The 20,374-nt window shown below is 44.4% G+C and overlaps 1 protein-coding gene across 1 annotated transcript in view; it reads right to left on the bottom strand.

Annotated features, from left to right (window-relative positions):
- MAP4K5 (mitogen-activated protein kinase kinase kinase kinase 5) overlaps positions 1-19,329 on the bottom strand; it is a 111,286-nt gene extending 91,957 nt beyond the window's left edge. Inside the window, exon 1 of the mRNA XM_077267322.1 lies at positions 19,030-19,329. Within this exon, the coding sequence (XP_077123437.1) occupies positions 19,030-19,140 (111 nt within the window). The 5' untranslated portion in view covers positions 19,141-19,329. The remainder of the gene's footprint in view (positions 1-19,029) is intronic.
- Positions 19,330-20,374: the final 1,045 nt, after the last annotated feature.

Below are 20,374 nucleotides of genomic sequence, written 5' to 3'. Positions count from 1 at the left end.
GGCGCCATTTTTTTTTTTTTTTTTTTTTTTTTTTTAAAGCAAAGTTTGGAATTTTTTTTCACCACTTAGATAAAAAACTCCTAGTCATGTTAGGTGTCTATGAACTCGTAATGACCTGGAGAATCAGAATGGCAGGTCAGTTTTAGCATTTAGTACACCTAGCAAAAAAGCCAAACAAAAAAACAAGCGTGGGACTGCACTTTTTTTGCAATTTCACCGCACTTGGAATTTTTTCCCCGTTTTATAGTACACGACATGCTAAAACCAATGACGTCGTTCAAAAGTACAACTTGTTTTGCAAAAAATAAGCCCTCACATGGCCATATTGACGGAAAAATAAAAAAAGTTATGGCTCTGGGAAGGAGGGGAGCGAAAAACAAAAAAAACGGAAAATCCCAAGGTCATGAAGGGGTTAATCTTTTTATGTATAAGTTATATATTTTTTATGTGTATTCCTACTACGGGCACACACTTTGGTATAGAACTACCATTTGCCAATATTAATTAAATAAGGCACTTTTATTGAAATAGTTAGTTATTTGTCGGGTACCTTTATTTTGTCCATAGATCTGGGTATATTGCTGTGGTTCTCTTACGATCTGTGTGGTTCCCACACTCTTTTACAGAGCACTGGTGGTATTCACTGTTGGTGTATATTTGAATTATAGTGATATATTTTTTATTTTGTGATTTTCTGGTGTTGCCGTATTTGTAACTTGCTTCAATTGTTGTCTATGGAGCAAGCCATAACTTGCCCCCCACCAGTTAAGTTCGGGATGCTGCAGCCCTTACAATGTTACAGTACAGGCCCAGCAGCAGCAAAACATGGTGTCTATGACATAGCATTGACCCAACTATGGCAGGAGGATATTGTGCATTCCTAATCTAAATACTAGAGAATAGTGATATACCGTGGCTTCTTGCTGCACGAATCCTCCATTCTTTTTCTTCGTTTAGTGGTTTAAAAATTTGGTGGAAAATTTGCCAAACTGGTGTGCCACCGGGAATGTGCCGCGGCTATTGACAGCAGCATTTAAGGAGGTTAAATAGCAGTGATCAGACCGAGTTCCGAATGCTGCTAAAAGCGGCAAGTGAGGCTATATACCTGTATAATGGCTGATGAGAAAGGGGAGATAAATGAAAGCTAAGCTCTGATTGCTTGGTACTAGTCACAAAGTCACAATGACAGGTTTTGATAAGTAAAACCTAATATTTAGTTAAAAAAAAACGCAATCCATTTTAGTAGATAGATGATAAACACGTACAGGAACAGACTTCCATAGAAGGACTTGTTTTAGGCTATGTGCACACGTTCAGGTTTTTTCACGTTTTTTCGCGATAAAAACGCTATAAAAACTCATTAAAAACGCATACATTATGCATCCTATCATTTAGAATGCATTCTGCATGTTTTGCGCACATGGTGCATTTTTTTCCGCGAAAAAACGCATCGCGGTAAAAAAAGCAGCATGTTCATTAATTTTGCGGATTTTCCACGTTTTTCCCGCAATTCTATGCATTTGGAAAAAAACGCACAAAAAACGTACAAAAAAACGCGTCAAAAACGCATGCGGATTTCTGGCAGGAAAATTTCTGCCAGAAATCCTGACGTGTGCACATAGCCTTAAAGCACAAGTGGGAATATGAGACTACACATTTGCTTGTTAAATATTAACAATCTGCTAGTCATCCAACTTGCCAAATGCACAGAAAAGAAGCCGATATAAAACAATGATCAAGTGCACGGCACAAACCAAAGAAATCACACGCTGCCACAGGACAGGGCACACACCGGCGGAAGGACCGGGTGGGTAGTGGAGCAGTGTGGACATGCCGGCGCCAGGACGGGGAAGGGGGAGGTTGGGGGGGGGTGTCACACACCACAGATGCTGCGCCAGGACTTGAGCTGCTTTGCAGATTCTCAGTTGTCTAGCGGTCGCAATTGGGCCCTTGTCAAAGATCTTTCCACTTGCCCACTGTTCCCGCTTCCAACAAATTAACTTCATGATCTGACTGTTTATTCGCTGCCTAATACATCCAAAACAGGCACCATTGTCATAAAATAATCAATGCAAATCATATTCACGTCACAATTTTTTGCTATAGCTGAATGATATATATTTTTTCAGGGCTAAGGAGTCGGAGTCAGTTTTGGTTGGAGTCGGAGTCGGTAGAAATGTACCGACTCAGACTCCAGCTTTAAAAAAAATGTATTAATATTTCATAATTGAACTTTCATATGAATTTTATAAATGTTACTCAAATATATGTTTTATCAAACTATAAACAACAGTGATAAGCAGTTCTGCTGGAGATAGAGACATTTCTAAAGGTACCTTCACACGAAACGACGCTGCAGCGATAGCGACAACGATGCCGATCGCTGCAGCGTCGCTGTTTGATCGCTGGAGAGCTGTCACACAGACCGCTCTCCAACGACCAACGATGCCGAGGTCCCCGGGTAACCAGGGTAAACATCGGGTTACTAAGCGCAGGGCCGCGCTTAGTAACCCGATGTTTACCCTGGTTACCAGCGTAAAATGTAAAAAAAACAAACAGTACATACTTACATTCGTGTCCCCCGGCGTCCGCTTCCTGCACTGACTGACCCGGCCCTAACAGCACAGCGGTGACGTCACCGCTGTGCTGTGCTTTCACTTTCACTTTGCGGCGCTCAGTCAGTGTGGGAAGCAGACGGCGGGGGATGCGAATGTAAGTATGTACTGTTTGTTTTTTTTACATTTTACACTGGTAACCAGGGTAAACATCGGGTTACTAAGCGCGGCCCTGCGCTTAGTAACCCGATGTTTACCCTGGTTACCAGTGTAAAATATCGCTGGTATCGTTGCTTTTGCTGTCAAACACAACGATACACGGCGATCGGATGACCAAATAAAGTTCTGAACTTTATTCAGCGACCAGCGACATCACAGCAGGATCCTGATCGCTGCTGCGTGTCAAACTAAACGATATCGCTAGCGAGGACGCTGCAACGTCACGGATCGCTAGCGATATCGTTACAAAGTCGTTTCGTGTGAAGGTACCTTTACTTCTTGTGTGTGAGGGTATGTGCACACGTTGCGGATTTCTTGCAGAAATTTCCTGAAGAAAACCGGAAATTTTCTGCAAGAAATCTGCATATTTTTTTTTGCGTTTTTTTCGCTTTTTTTAGCATTCTGCAAGCGTAATTAGCTTGCAGAATGCTAAAGTTTTCCAAGCGATCTGTAGCATCGCTTGGAAAACTGACTGACAAGTTGGTCACACTTGTCAAACATACTGTTTGACAAGTGTGACCAACTTTTTACTATAGATGCAGCTTATGCAGCATCTATAGTAAAAGACAGAATGTTTAAAAATAATAAAAAAAATAAAAAAAATGGTTATACTCACCCAGACATCTCATCAGCGGCGTCCGTTCGTCTTCCTATAGCTGGTGTGTGCGCGCAGGACCTTCCGTGACGTCACGGTCACATGACCGCTCACGACCAATCACAGGACAGTGACGTCATCGGCTAGGTCTTTCGCCGCACACCAGCTACAGGAACCGAACGGCAGCGTGCAGTGGAGGCGGGAAGACATCGAGGGTGAGTATAGGACTGTTTTTTATTTTAATTCTTATTTTTTGACCACTTATATGGTGCCCAGTGCGTGGAGGAGAGTCTCCTCTCCTCCACCCTGGGTACCAACCGCACATAATCTGCTTACTTCCCACATGGTGTGCACAGCCCCGTGCGGGAAGTAAGCAGATCAATGGACCCCTAGGTGTGCGGAATCCCCTGCAATTCCGCATTTTAATGAACATGTTGCTTTTTTTTCCGCGATGCGATTTTTTCGCGGAAAAAAAGGCTACATTTGCACAAAAAATGCGGAATACACTTAAAATAATAGGAGGCATATGCAAGCGTTTTTTTCGCGTTTTTATCACGTTTTTATAGCGAAAAAAACGCGAAAAAAACGCGAAAAATACTGAACGTGTGCACATGGCCTCACTGTTCTCCAGTGCCCTTATCTAATCTTATACTTGGTTAACCTCATGCTGCCCCAACCCCCCTACTTACAATGTATGAAACTGAAAGCGAAAATGTGTTGCAAATTCTTAGTAGTAAAGCTCCTCCTCTAGACTAGATGTTTACTAGGTGTGCTTCTTCCAAGCATCTCACAGCTGCTACTCAGAAGAGGAAGACTGTAAGAAGTATTATCCTTTCAACAAACTTTGCATCAGTTAAAGGGCCACTGTCACCCCCTCCAGCCGTTATAAACTAAAAGAGCCACCTTGTGCAGCAGTAATGCTGCATTCTAACAAGGTGGCTCTTTTAGTTTTTGGTTCAAGTATTCCCAAAATAAAGCATTTTGAAACTTATCCAAAATACTTGTCTTTAGCCAGGGAGGCGGGTCCTCACTCCCCAGCTTGAACCGCTACTCTGCAGTCACTCAAATCTTCAGGGGCTTTTGGCGCCGCCCCCTCCGCGCTTTTTTCGCTTCAAAACCGGCACCTGCGCTGTGTTTAAGCTCTGGCCGTGTGACGTCCCAGCCAGGCTTGCAGACTGCGCCTGTGCGGGCATTGCGGCCACCCACCTTGGGAATCCCAGCCCCCCAGTGTGTTATGCATTATGCACAGTGCGGGGCTAGGATTCCTGGGCATGCGCACTGCGTGTGTCAGCCTGTCACCCAGGTCCCCCGCCTTACAGCGTCTGTATACTGTATTCAGCTGATCGTGCCTCCTCATACAGTATACAGTACAGTATACAGTACAGTATACAGACGCTGTAAGGCGGGGGACCTGGGTGACAAGCTGACACATGCAGTGCGCATGCCCAGGAATCCTAGCCCCGCACTGTGCATAATGCATAACACACTGCGGGGCTGGGATTCCCAAGGTGGGTGGCCGCAATGCCCGCACAGGCGCAGTCTGCAAGCCTGGCTGGGACGTCAGACGGCCAGAGCTTAAACACAGCGCAGGCGCCGGTTTTGAAGCGAAAAAAGCGCAGAGGGGGCGGCGCCGAAAGCCCCTGAAGATTTGAGTGACGGCAGAGTAGCGGTTCAAGCTGGGGAGTGAGGACCCGCTTTCCTGGCTAAAGACAGGTATTTTGGATAAGTTTCAAAACGCTTTATTTTGGGAATACTTGATCCAAAAACTAAAAGAGCCACCTTGTTAGAATGCAGCATTACTGCTGCACAAGGTGGCTCTTTTAACGGCTGGAGGTGGGTGACAGTGGCCCTTTAACTTTGAGTACATGAGGAATAACAGTATTACTGACCACTATATCAGTTGTACGACCTGGCAATAATTTTGTACAATTGTTTTTAGGAAAAACAATTGTCATTTGGATTGTGAATGCAGAATTAAAAACCTGAGCATGTCAAAGAAGCGTCACATTAAATCAGCTGTATTTGAACATTTCACCATCACTCAAGATAGAAAACATTATGTCTGTCAGTGTATGACAAATGATCCAGACGAAAACAAATGCTGTGAAGCTAAGATCAGTGCATATTCAGGCAAAGATAAAAATGCTCCTACCAGAGCTTCTAATCTAAAGAGACATTTACAGCGCTTTCATCCAGAAGTACTGAAAGCAGTGGATGAGAAAAACTGCATCCAAACCAATGAACCAGTGCACAGCTCTTCCAGCCAAACAAAGGAGCAGAGAACTTTGCAGCCATCAGTTGCAAGATATTTTGTCAGTGACAAAGTTACTGTGACAATGACAGTAGATACATTTAAAAAACAGATCATAGAGCTTGTTGTAAAGGATAGTGTGCCTATTTCATTATTTTCACGACCAGCTTTTATGTGTCTGAATGGGGAAATGGCCCGCAAGCTTGGTGCTTCTCTGGAGAGAGAGAGTATTAGAAAATTAGTAATCAAAGAAGTTTTTAAACAAAAGGAAGAACTTAAAAAAACTCTCAAGGGACGCCGTTTCTTAAAATGGATGCCTACACACGTCACAGAGTGAACTATTTTGCCATCAATGTCCGATTTGTTTGTGACAAAAATGAAATAGTTACCATGACATTGGCAGTAAAAGACACCAAAGCTCATCACACCAGTGAGTTTCTCCAGGTCTTGGTGGGAAAGGTTCTGCAAGACTATGAACTTAAAAAAGAGCAAGTTCTTTCTGTCGTAACTGACAATGCTTCAAATATGATAAGTACTATTAAGCTAATGAATGAGAGTAATGATGGTGACCAGCAGCTAGAAGAACATTCTGGGTCCACAGACACAGAAATGTTTGAAATAGAGGAACACAGTATTGTAACTGAGGAGCAAACTGAAGTTGCTTCAGATGAACAGCAACATTGATAGTTTAGATGATCTTGTTGAAACTGTGTCAATACGTTCTTTCATTCATCACATGTGTTGTGCATACGCTACAGCTGGCTATAAGAGACAGTCTGCAAGAAGGACATGCTGCTGCACTGATTGGCAAGGTGAGAAAATTGGCTACTGTTGTCAGAACCCCTAAAATTGACTCAGTTTTGAAGAGACGTGCTGGAAAAGGGACAATTATTGATCAAGCCACAAGATGGGGCAGTACTTACTTAATGATTCAGCGCTTGGTTGAACTGAAAACCTTTCTTGTAGACATGGCTAACCCTCAACTGACACTAAGTGAAAGTCAGAGGAATCAGGTGACTGAGCTGGAAAAATTGCTAGAGCACCCATTTACAGTGACTAAAAAATTACAAGCAGAGGACTTAACTCCAGGTATTTTCTTAAAGGAGTGGAAGAACCTGATGTTTCGCCTGTCCCAAAGAGGAGGGTTAATTGCAAGTGGCATTGCTACATCAATGAAACGGAGAGAGGAGCTACTATTACAAAATAACATTATTTTGGCAGCTGTTTATGTAGACCCAATGCATCAGATTTTACTAGACGATCAACAGCTAACTAAAGGAAAAGAAGCTCTGTTTGAAATAGCAGTAAGGATGAAAGGGTTGCAGAACAGTCAGGAGGAACAACAAGAATTTGACCGTCCTGCCACATCTTCACCCTCATCAACTGATGAAGAATTTAATTTCGAAAAATATTTGGATCACAAGGACTGAGCAAAGCGTTCCCGCATAGAAGAATCATCCCCATCAAAGAACACAACCCGTACATTTCAGCAGAATTTTTCATGTGCACTAAAAGAAATTAAGAAATTTGACCGTTCATCAAAAATAACAGTGCAACAAGCGATTCCTCTGTATCCTGACAGTGTCAGAGATGTTGCCCGAGTGGTTACTGCTTTGCCACCAACCCAAGTTAGTGTAGAGAGGTTGTTCTCTGCTCTCAAAATAATTAGATCAGATTTGAGGGCATCCATGAAGGAGGATCTGACAGAGGCAATACTTTTTTTGAGAACATATTTATAGATTTCTTCTTATTAACTGCATAACAGTGTTTATTGCATATTTACTTACAAGATTTTAGAAAAGTTTATGAAAGTTATTTGCTATATTCTAATTGTATTCTAATATAGTTTTTGCTCTAAGTGGTCTGATTACTTATATGATGGTGAGAAACTGAATAAGCACGATGTTAATATTTTACAACAGTAAATTTATTGTTACGAATTGGCCATTTATGAAGGAGTCGGAGTCGGAACCTGATAAAATCCAGGAGTCGGAGTGGCAACTGTGGCTTACCGACTCCACAGCCCTGTATTTTTTAACAGAACATTTAGCAAATATTTTGATAAAAAGTTGCTTCTCCTTTATGCTGTGTGCACACGTTGCGTTTTTTTGGCTATAAAAACTCATAAAAAACGCATATGCATAACTTCAATTAGAATGCATTCCGCAATTTTTGTGCACATGATGCATTAATTCCACGAATAAAAGGCATCGCGGCAAAAAAAAAAAAAGTTTATTAATTTTGCAGATTTTTCGCATTTTTCCCGCTATTTAATGCATTGGGGAAAAAACGCGAAAACGCACAAAAACGCATGCGGATTTCTTGCAGAAAATGTCTGGTTTTCTTCAGGAATTTTCTGCAAGAAATCCTGACGTGTGCACATACCCTTAGGCAATGTGCACACGTCAGGATTTCTGGCAGAAATTTTCCTGACAAAAACCGGACATTTCTGCCAGAAATCCGCATGCGTTTTTACCGCGATTTTACAGTGTTTTTACAGTGATTTTACCGCGTTTTTGACGCGTTTGTGTGTTTTTTTCCAAATGCATAAAATCGCGGGAAATCCGCAAAATTAATGAACATGCTGCTTTTTTTTTTCCGCGATGCGTTTTTTTCGCGGAAAAAAACGCACCATGTGCACAAAACATGCAGAATGCATTCTAAATGATATTAAAAACGCATACATTATGCATTCTGAGTTTTTATAGCGAAAAAAACTTGAAAAAACCTGAACGTGTGCACATAGCCTTATAATGAATCAATGAGTTGGCAGTAGAGGATGACTTGACTTTTTTTTTTTTTTTTTAAATGGGATCTGCCACCAATGGCTGACAGAGTCCCCAATGCCTGGAGATTACAGCCTTCCGCTGCTGCTAATCATTGGTTACATGTTCAATTCTCCTGCAGTGCCACCACTGGGGAATCTAAGTATTACACGCTGCCCATCCACACGCACACTGTTGACAGGTCCTCCTCTTCATAACTGCTCTCCGATCAGAGTCCTCTGTTTAGGAACTCATCCCTTTGTCAGAGAAATCTTAGTGGACCAGGAATAAGAACTTTCAAAGTCAAAAATACTGCTAAAGCTGTTAAAAACAAAGAAAACTTAACCCTTGCCAGAAAACTTCACCTACTGGTGGACAGCCAAGTAGGTCACCGGAACACAAACAATCTGCGCAGAAGAAATGATGCCTTGCCAAAAAGAAAGATTGCAAAAATCTTTGGCACCCAATAAACACTACTGTGCAGATCTTCTGTACAGAATATAAATTAAGTTTCCACAATTGTATCTTTTTTTATTATTTCTGTGGGCTTTGGTAGTGTTGTGCACACCATAGCACCCCTATATTAGATGTCTGGTCACAATATATTTCATACAGGCCACATCACTAATAAAAAAAAAAAAAAATGCTCGGTTTAAACCAGAGCAAACAAATATCAGTAGTTTCAGCCCTGGATTGTCAGTAGCGATTCAGGCAAAAAGAACAAGAACGATCATCATCATCATTCAAAACAATTGGACAGGTTGCATCTTTTTTTCGACGGTGATAAACACTGGCTGCATTATTGGTCGAAAAAGAAACCCAACACGATGCGGCCTGATATACAGTTAAGCCCATATATATTTGGACAGAGGCAACATTTTTCTAATTTTGGTTATATTACCACAATTAATTTTAAACAAAACAATTCAGATGCAGTTGAAGTTCAGACTTTCAGCTTTCATTTGAGGGTATCCACATTAAAATTGGATGAAGGGTTTAGGAGTTTCAGCTCCTTAATATGTGCCACCCTGTTTAAAGGGACCAAAAGTAATTGGACAGATTCAATAATTTTAAGTAAAATGTTCATTTTTAGTACTTGGTTGAAAACCCTTTGTTGGCAATGACTGCCTGAAGTCTTGAACTCATGGACATCACCAGACGCGGTGTTTCCTCCTTTTTGATGCTCTGCCAGGCCTTCACTGCGGTGGTTTTCAGTTGCTGTTTGTTTGAGGGCCTTTCTCATATGGTCTGTCATAGGGTCTGTCCTCATATGCAGCCCAGCTGACTGCGCGGCCGCCCTGCCTGTGAATCCCAGCCCGGAAATGTGAATAAATCATAAGTCACTGCGGGGCTGGGAATCACAGGAAGGGCGGCCGCGCAGGCACAGTCAGCTGGGCTGCATATGAGGAAAGACGGGCAGCGCTCACTGCGCCTGCACCAGGCAGGGGAAAAGAGTGCAGGCGCCGGCTACCTTTGAAAACAGCGGTGAGGAGTCGGCGGCGCCCGGTGCCAAGAAGATGTGAGTGACAGCTGTGTGCTGTCTGAAGCAGGGGGGGGGGAAACGCCGGCCCACTTGACTGAGGAGCAGGTATTTCAGACAAATTATAAAACTGATTATTTCTCAAATGACAGCACCCAGAACTAAAAGAGCCACCTTGTCAGAATGCAGCATTACTGCTGCACAAGGTGGCTCTTTTAGTTTGAAACGACTGGGGGGGGGGGTTTTGACAGATTCCCTTTAATTGAGAATGACATAACGAAGGGATTGCCCACACCTGTCCATGAAATACCCTTGGAGTCAATTGTCCAATTACTTTTGGTCCCTTTAAAAACAGGGTGGTACATGTTAAGGATCTGAAACTCCTAAACCCTTCATCCAATTTTAATGTGGATACCCTCAAATGAAAGCTGAAAATCTGAACTTCAACTGCATCTGAATTGTTTTGTTTAAAATTGATTGTGGTAATGTCTATAACCAAAATGAGAAAAATGTTGTCTCTGTCCAAATATATATGGACTTAACTGTATATATATATATATATATATATATATATATATATATATATATATATATATATATATATATATATATTCCTGCAGATGAATGACCCATTTGTTCGACTGATGACTGATTGTTCACGGGCCCATTTTTGTCTTATGTATATGGGTACCTTATGAGATGGACGGGGTGAAAACAGCAGCTTGTACACCTCTCAGCAGCAGCTATAGAGTTCTACAATTTATCTCCCAATAAAGCAGCACTCCTCCTATCAAAATGTATTATACTCTTAAAGGGAACCTGTCACCCCCCCCCCCCAGGCGTCTGTAACTAAAAGAACCACCTTGTGCAGCACTAATGCTGCATTCTGACAAGGTGGCTCTTTTACTTCTTGTTCCTAGCACTGCTGAAATAATCGCTTTTGAAATTTGACTCTCATACCTTGAAATCACCACGGGGGGCAGGTCTTTCCCCCCCTAATACAGATGCACCACAGCCATCACTCATGGCCTCTGCGCGCCGCCTCCTCTTCCTTCATTAGCGTCCCCGGCGCCTGCGCTTTAAGTTCGAAAGGCAGCGCAACGGCGCATGACCGAAAAAAAAAATATCTACACAGGCGCCGGGAAAGCTAATGAAGGAAAAGGAGGCGCCGCCGGGCGCGCAGAGGCCATGAGTGACGGCTGTGAGGAGTCTGTGTTAGGGGGGAAAGACCTGCCCCCAAGACTATTTCAAGGCATGAGGGACAAATTTCAAAAGCGATTATTTCAGCAGTACCAGGAACAGGAACTAAAAGAGCCACCTTGTCAGAATGCAGCATTAGTGCTGCACAAGGTGGCTCTTTTAGTTACAAACGCCTGGGGAGGTGACAGGTTCCCTTTAATAGATTACAGTCACCATATTATACAGCACTGTGCACTTACAATTACGGTACTCATTTTGCCTTTCTATCCAGTTATCTTTTCTCTGCTCTTTGTAGAAAAAGGAAGTCTCTTGTCCCTGTGTTTATAATTCCTCTCCAACTCTTGATCCAGCTGCTCCGCTCCTTCCCCCTGCAAGGGGCGTTTGCAATGATTGGAGACTCGTACAGGAAACATTTACCATACCTCCTGTTTCTACATAGAGCTTAGAAGGATTCAGCTCATCTGTTTTAAATCATGTGATGTCATAGGTCTAATGTAAAAGAAGAATTAACTGGGTAGAAAGACAAAATGAGCAATTGTAATTATACAGTGCTATATACTATGATGACTAATATATTAAGAGGCTAATACATTTGATGGGAGGAGTGTTTCTTTAAAGTGATGGTCTATGAATAGGTCATTCAACTTTAGGTCCCAGACAAGGTATTCCAGCAATAACACAACCACATGTGCACAAAATAAGTGATAACTGCTAGACTGATAAAAATCTAAGACTGCCAAGACTCCCACTGATTGCAAAAATAGGGGACTTTTGCTCCATGTTTAAGTTGCGCAGCAGTCAAGCATGTTAACTCTAGTCATTTTGCATGGGGCTGCAGAAAACAGTGATATATCTGGATATCTCCATACATTCCATAGTGAAAGGATGAAACAGCAACGCACAACCACCACTCCATGCAGACAAGCACCAGAAGCCCCCATTCTGGTAATTGCTGGGATTTAGTAGTCAGAGTCTCACTGACCTAGCAGTTACCTTGCTGTGATTGGAACATCAACTTAAGGCTTATACAGATGACTAGTGTGCGGTCCTGGTCCACAACGGAGTGGACACGGATCTGCAGCAGTCACAGACACAACCCATTTGAGGCTATGCCACGTGGATCCTGTTGGGGGGAAAAAATAAGATGAAGGCATGCACCGTGGAGAGGCGAATGGATTGAACTTTGCCAAGTATGACAACACCAGGCGCACTGTTGATCGGTGCAAACACTATCTGGGCGATACTTCACATGACCATCTGTATTCAGCCCTCTGTATAACACCAAGCACCTTATGTCGGTACAAGCATCTGCCTCTGGGGTGAAATTACCTCGGCTACAGGAAAGGTTTCCACCCAAGATCATTTCACCCCCAACCAGTTCGTTTCTCTGCAGGAATGTGGTACAACATATTCAAAGCCTGGAAAAATAAGGATTCACCTTCAATTTAAAAAACCCCTCCTGACAGAAGCCAGCTGTGGTATCCCTGGCAGAGGGGCACTCGTGGATGGATCTGAAATGTGAATGGGTTAAAGGGAGGGCGGTTGGGCACGGCTCCTTTTCCCCTGTGTAATTATCAAACCAAACTTGTTTGACAACGCCAAAAATAATAAGTGGGATCGAGGTGCCAAGAAACTTGTCAGTCGCTGTGCACTTTTCCAAGGCTTCTTCACATCTGCTTTCTGCATTTTCATTTTAGAAGAAGGTACTCGCTGCCGGAAAGTATTTGTTTATTGGCCGGTGAACCTTCCTCTCATGGAGCAGAGCAGACACAAAGCAGAAACGCACAGACGCAGGACTGACCTAGCAATGGAGGTGGCCGTGCACACCAGGTGAAAGTTGACTGAACCACTTGGGTATGTTTAGGGGTATCATAGCGCTCCCCAATGGCAATGGCAGAAGTGAAAAAAAAAGTTAGATTTAAATATGTCCAATCCATTGACACTCATGGGAGATAAGTCAGGATTTTCTCGCAAGCTTGTGGGCGAGATATCATAAAATCTCATCCACAACTTCAGAACAAGAGTGTTACGCATTTTTGTACACCAGTCTGAGCCTATTTAGAAATAACTCTCCTTCACTGGACAACCCCTTTAAGAATGGCTGGATATTGTCTGTATTCGATAAGTGAATACTTTTTTGCATTTAGTACGAAACGTGTTCCTTTCAGATCAGCTTCCTATAACATCCCCTCCACTGTACTCGGCATTGCACATAGCAGGAATCCTCCACCGGCTGTGCTGCACTGGAGAGGAAGTCAGCAGGAACTGTGATTCTTTAAGAAATTATTTGGTGTGGAAGAGGGGAAAAAACACACACAAAAAAAAACTTCCTTTCTGAATTACAATGGATTCTGACAAACTGCAGTTTTCACCCTTTTTTCAGATTCTTTAAAGGGTTGACCGCTTAAGACAAGTTATCACCTCTCCACAGGATAGATATCGGGTTGATCGGTTTCCAACCCTTTAAAAAGATGGCGCAGCAGGTCAGACACCCAACTGCTGCTCCATTCATTCTCCATGGTGCTGCTGGAAAAAGCAGATTGCAGACCTCAGCAGCAATGAGGAGTGAATGGCGTACAGGTCCCCCAATCAGCCAATCGGTACCAGTCCCAGCGGTCACAAACCCACCAATCAGCAACTTATCACCTATTCTGCATTTTAAAGCAGATAACCCCTTTCACAAATTTTACAAAATGGCAAACGCGTATCCTAAAAGCTCATCCTGATGTCCGCTAAAGGACCAGGGTTAGTACAAATCCAGAGAGAAAAAAAAAACATAACATCTTCTCATTCTTTGTGTGAACTTTTTTCACTGAAAACTTAACGGGTGGGCTTCTTTCCTCTTCTGATATATGCACAGACTTTTCAATACCACAGTTTGTAGTCAGTGAATGCACACACAGACAGAATACTGACCCTTTGCTTCAGCTGAGTCTTTGTCAGCTACATAACACGGATTTAAAGGAATTGTCCATTTTAAAGAAAATTGAAGCAAAGCCTATTAATGCTTTAAAACAAAAAATACAACAAAAGCATACAAGCACAATAGGCACCAATTACCTGTTGAAGCTTAGGCTACTTTCACACTAGCGTTAACTGCAATACGTCGCAAATGCGTCGTTTTGCCGAAAATACGCATCCAGCAAAAGTTCTTGCTGGATACGTTTTTTCGTCATAGACTAACATTAGCGACGCATTTGCGACGCATTGCCAAACGTCGCGTCTGTTTTGCGACGCTTGGGCGTGTGGTAGCGGACCGTCGGGAGAAAAAAACGTTACATGTAACGTTTTTTGCTCCCGACGGTCCGCTTTTTCCGACCGCGCATGTGCGGCCGGAACTCCGCCCCCACCTCCCCGCACTTCCCCGCACCTCACAATGGGGCAGCGGATGCGCTGGAAAAATGCATCCGCTGCCCCCGTTGTGCGGCGGAGACCACGCTAGCGTCGGGAACCTCGGCCCGACGCACAGCGACGGGTTGTTCCCGACGCTAGTGTGAAAGTAGCCTTAATCTTCAGCACCACTTTCTCCACAATTTACATGGCTGCTGCTGTGATGTCTCCTCTACAACATGTGACTGCTGCAGCCAATCAGAGCGCTCCTGTACCATCTACCTCGGCTCCACCACTGAGCCCAGAGATTTCCTTCAGCAGTCACCTGTTGCAGTCCGGACGTCATCACTGCAGCCCTTTAAGTCAAGATCAGCGGAGAGGAAGCTCTTCTTTGCCATTTTAAAGCATTGGTCTCAATTTTTCCTGAAAGTGGACAAACCCTTCAACTTTTACCAAATTCAAGAACGATTTGATGTCAATGAATGGAAGAATTCAGTTTCCAGCCAGAGGTGTTTCACAGCTAGCAATCCTCTAAACTCGGCACAGCAGCACCAACCTCTTTCCCATCTTGATCGCTTGAAACAATGTATCAGAGATCTTTGAAATAGCAAGAAAAACACAAAAGGCCCCGATTCTCCAAGAAATGCAAGTTATGATGAAGGGTGCTCTGGAATAAGAGGGGTTCGACCATATATTCCAGCTCCCGTTGGCGACTGGACAACATTTGTTATGATTTACATCACTTTTTTGGCACCCTTTCAGGCCAAGCTCCACCTACTTTTCGGCGTTGAACGGGACTGGTGTGAAATCGGCAAAAGTTGCTACATTTTTAAGCAACTATGAGTTTCACAAAAATGTGTTGCCATTTCAAGCAATTTTACACTAGAAAACCTGAATCACGGCCATTATTATTATTAAAGGGGGTGCCTCGTGTCTATAAAACCCTTCCATGTGTCGAACATCTGGATGCTGCAGTTTTTCCACTACAATACAAAAAAGGGCAGAAAAAGAACAGTGAAATTCCAAGTAAGAAACTGGCCTTATAGACAGACCCACAAGGGCTGTAAAGGGGTATTCCCAGCAGAGACGTGCAGAAGGAGGGTCTCCTGACTTGCTGCAGCCTCCAAGCAGAGAAGGTATGGAGAAGCGAACACCTCTCTCCATTCAGAGATATGGGAGAACATGTACCTCCCTTAGCAATGAAACGTTTGGCCACTTTTCCATCCACTACCTGGAAGCAGCAGCCCTCTCACCATGAGAGTCGGGGGGAATCCCATTCTTCACACAGGTCCACGTTCCAAAAGTTGGACCTGCAGACATTTCTGGCATATCCTGTGAAGTTGTAAATATTCCTTTACACAAAGGATCTTATATGAACATGGTATGAAGTATTGTAGAATCTATCCTGTGGTACAGCATATGCAAAACTACAACTCCCAGCAAGTCCAGGCAGCCTTTAACTATTCAGCACGCAAGGACTTGTAGATTTGCAGCTGAACATCACTGGGGTTGGGGGCTACAGAAGCAAAAAAGGGGGGGGGGGGGCTGGGAGACTCACAAAACCTACGAGTGAAGCTTGCTGTACGCTTAAAGGGGTTTTTGGGAGTTTGAAGTCTCCCATACATATTAAATTAAAGTCGGCCAGACCCAGTGATTGCAGTGGTTGCGGTCAGCCATATACCGTAACCTGTTTGGGGGTCCCCCAACAGGCTGAATTTTAATGCCTTATCCTTTTGGCTTACTTTAATGTCCCCCATACAGAGCACACGTGTGAACATGTGCATCGGAAGGGTGGGTAGACGTACCCATGAAATCCCTACTACTTCACCACCAATGCTCCAGTGGTCCCTCCAAAGCATACTTTATTTTCCTGCAGCAATGACACACCGATCACACGTGACCACTGCAGCCAATCATCCCATATATGCTAGCATCACCGTTCAAGACAACCATTGGTTATGGTGCCATCCATCCTTGTCACCACAGGGACATTGAAGCATGGAAAATGAGAAGAGGATAACAGGTGAGTAATATTAGATTTTATTTTTACATTTCCTGCTGCTACTTCTAACTTCTTAAAGCCTTGACCATTCCCTTTAAAGGTTGAGATCATCTAGAATGCAACCAGTCAACTCTAAACTTGCACAAACCAATGACCTTACATGGCTTCAGGAGGCAAACTACCGTACTAGGTTCTTGGAGGAAGCGAAGGACATCGCTCATACACATTGGCTCGAACGTAACAGGCGCATTTTCCATACCGGCATTATAACATCATGATGCAGTTATGGTTGGTGTGAAGCGATTCCCAGGACCTGCAAAGCTCAATCATTTCTGACAGCAGACCACTTCTTGGGCCTGGTTCATACTGTAAGTATTTTACATCAGTATCTGTAAGCCAAAACCAGGAGTGGGTGATAAATGCAGACGTGGTGCATATGTTTCTATTATACTTTTCCTCTATTTGTTCCACTCCTGGTTTTGGCTTACAGATACTGATGCAAAATACTGACCAAATACTGAAGGTGGTCTTACAGGACCGATGTCTCTTGATTAGTCAAAGAGCTGCGGATTCCAGAACAGACGGTTCTCAGGGCCCCATCCAGCGGCCGCAGATTACCGTCATGACCGAATTACAAGGTCCTGCATATCAATTTGCACCAAGAAAACCAGCAACGTTTATAACAAACCATGAGGTTATACGCTGGACAGGAGAAGCTACAGACACCTATGGAGTCCAATGACACTCATCCCCGGGAATACGGTTCACATGGAGAGAAGTTGTATTTGACGCTCATCACCGCTTTTGAAATAACATGCTAGCTACCCAAGATATTATATACAGGGGCGCCATTGGAGTTGTAGGCCTTTCACTACTTCCCATGTTAAGAGATGGCATCTTCTACCTTCACTGGTCAGGTTATGCAGTAAGTAAGTGCACGGTGTACAGAATTTCTCCCAGACACGTCAAACAAGTTTTTAACTCTTTGGTTGTTGGGAATGTGCATGTGTCTGAGGCCTGGGCATTCCAACTCACCTGGAAGAGACACTAACATAGGGTGTGCAGCGCCTCTGGGACGATACCACTGGGCATTGTAATGGCTAAATCGCCAGCTCACCACACTAGTTCCTGATGAGATGTGGATGCCAAATAAATCCAAGGAAAAGTAGCGCTCCACCTGGATCAGTAACATTGGTCGCTTTAGTGTTCCCAAAGCCATCTTCACATTACAACCTACGCGTTTCGGACATACCTTCTTAATCATTAGGGAGTCGTCTGTGCAGCAAGAAGCCTTAGGGCGTCCTGCCAGAGAATGGTAGTTATATGGCACCCAAAACAGGCACACGTTAACCCCAACATATCCACACGGATTGTACTGGTTTCTTGCAGCAGCACCTCTTCAGGTGGATTAAGACCCCCATACACACTAAATAAAAGATGACCCAATTCACCAACTTAGGCAGGCCACGGAATATCACATGGGGACCTCCTGACTGATCATCTGTGGGGAGGAGCAGTCCGGCTGGATTTGTGGCGAGACTGCGTCAATAACATCACTTCACAATTCCCTAAGCGTCGCACCACGATTGCAACAAATGTTTGTGGTCAAATTCTATTGCGATGTCTCCAATCTGGCGACCGTGCAAACATCTCAGTTCTATAGGACATGAGCTAAAATTGCGCTATACATCGCAGCTCAGTGTGTAACGGCAGCACGAGACCACTCACAGTGGCACAGTGCGATCTTTAGCGTGCCATGCCAGACAGGTCAATTAACTCCTTAATGACCCACATTGTACATCTTCATCATGTTATTAGAGAATGAAGCCGGCTCAGGAGCCGATCCCGCACCGTACTGGGCAGAAGCCGGCTGTGTTAGGGTATGTGCACACATTGCGGATTCCACTGTGGATTTTTCGGCACAGATTCTGAGAAATCTGCAGGGCGTTTTACCTGCGATTTCGCCTGCGGATTCCAATTATGGAACAGGGGTAAACCACTGCGGAATCTGCACAAAGAATTGACATGCTGCGGAAAATAAACCGCAGTGTTTCAGCACGGAATTTTCTGCATGTGCACTGCGGATTTGGTTTTCCATAGGTTTACATGGTACTGTACACCGCATGGAAAACTGCTGCGGAGCCGCAGGGCCAAATACACCGACATCTGCAGCGGAACTCCCAATTGCTTCATTTTAACTATTTAATTCCTGCTCTCAATCTCCGACAGCAATGCCATTGACTAGTTTAAATCACCTCCCTCTAAAATAAAAAAAAAAATAACTAAAGTAAATCTTGATAAATCCAATCAAAATACAAAATTATTTAAATGCTGGGGGAAAAAAAAGAAAAATTGTGATACTTGCCTTCATTTGGTTGGGGGTTTCGCACTGACAATGCGACACCCCCATCACCATCACTTATCACCATTGCAATCTTCAGGTCACAGAACGACGGAAAATACTGATGGCCGGGGTCAGATGTGGCCCCAACATAGTGACCAGTGAGGGGCCCCATTACTGCACTGCACCTGGCCTTTACAACCGTAACTCCCAGCAACTGTCAGGCGACGCTGGGAGTTGTAGTGCCTCAGAGGATGTCTCCTCACAAGGATGGCGGTGCCGGGCTCCTACCTTGTACACGTCCCCGTAGGTGCCGCTGCCGACCCTCTGGATGAGCTCGAAGTCCTGCTGCGGGTTCTTGCGGAGGATGTCGGCGCTAGCCCGGCACAGGGAGGGCTCCATGCTCCGGAACAGTACGCGGTGCTCACCGGGGGGCTCAGTGCTCCGGGGCTGCACCGTAGAGCCGGCCACAGCGGCAGGCCAAGCACCGTGCCATGTCCTGACAATGAGGCGGAGAGACGGAGGCTGAGCGGCCGATATACAGCGGAGGAGGAGAGACGAGAGCCCGCCTCCACCCCGGGCCGCCGCCACCTCCTCTCAGCACCGTGCTGCTGCTGCACTCTCAAGTCACACCAGGCCTCGGGCCCCAGCGCCGCACTCTGGATTTTCCGCTCTTTGTTACTTTTGTCAGTGCAATATATATATAAAAAACAAACAACTTTATGATAAACCACTAGTGACAGCATGTGGTGTGTGTGACTATATGTAGTGTGTGTGACTGTATGTTGTGTGTGACTATATGTAGTGTGTGTGACTGTATGTGGTGTGTGACTGTATGTAGTGTGTGTGACTGTATGTGGTGTGTGACTGGTGTGTGTGACTGTATGTGGTGTGTGACTGGTGTGTGTGACTGTATGTGGTGTGTGACTGTGGGGTGTGTGACTGGGGTGTGTGACTATGTTGTGTGTGACTATATGTAGTGTGTGTGACTATGTGGTGTGTGACTGTGGTGTGTGACTGGTGGTGTGTGTTACTATATGTAGTGTGTGTGACTGTGGTGTGTGACTATGTGGGGTGTGTGACTATGTTGTGTGTGACTATGTAGTGTGTGTGACTGGTGTGTGACTGGTGGTGTGTGTTACTATATGTAGTGTGTGTGACTGTGGTGTGTGCGCAATTGTGTGCGACTGGTGTGTGCGCGATTGTCTGTGACTGGTGTGCGCGCAATTGTGACTGGTGTGTGTGACTGGTGTGTGCTCAACTGTGTTACTGTGCGATTGTGTGTAACTGGTGTGTGACTATGGTGTGTGACTGGTGTGTGACTATGTGTGGTGTGTGACTGTATGTGGTGAGTATAGAACAGTGATTAGCGGTTTGTGCATGGAGCGCTAGCGGCAGTCCCAAGAAGGGGGAGGTAGGCACCCGAGTCCCCGCAGCTCCAGCCGGATACCCCCGATGGAGGATATTGCTTGCAGATATAGGAAAAAAAGACCGGTCTCAGGAGCGCAGGATGAAGGACACAGACACCAGTTTAGGTAGAACCACAACGCATTTCAACGGCATACTCCGTCTACTTCAGGTGGATATATTCATACACCTGAAGAAGATGGCGTATGCCGTTGAAGCGCGTTGTGGT

This window comes from Ranitomeya variabilis, chromosome 1 (assembly GCF_051348905.1).
Source record: "Ranitomeya variabilis isolate aRanVar5 chromosome 1, aRanVar5.hap1, whole genome shotgun sequence".
In the NCBI taxonomy this organism is placed as follows: domain Eukaryota; kingdom Metazoa; phylum Chordata; class Amphibia; order Anura; family Dendrobatidae; genus Ranitomeya; species Ranitomeya variabilis.
Note: the sequence above shows the minus strand (reverse complement) of the source record. Positions and strands in the feature narration are given on the sequence as shown.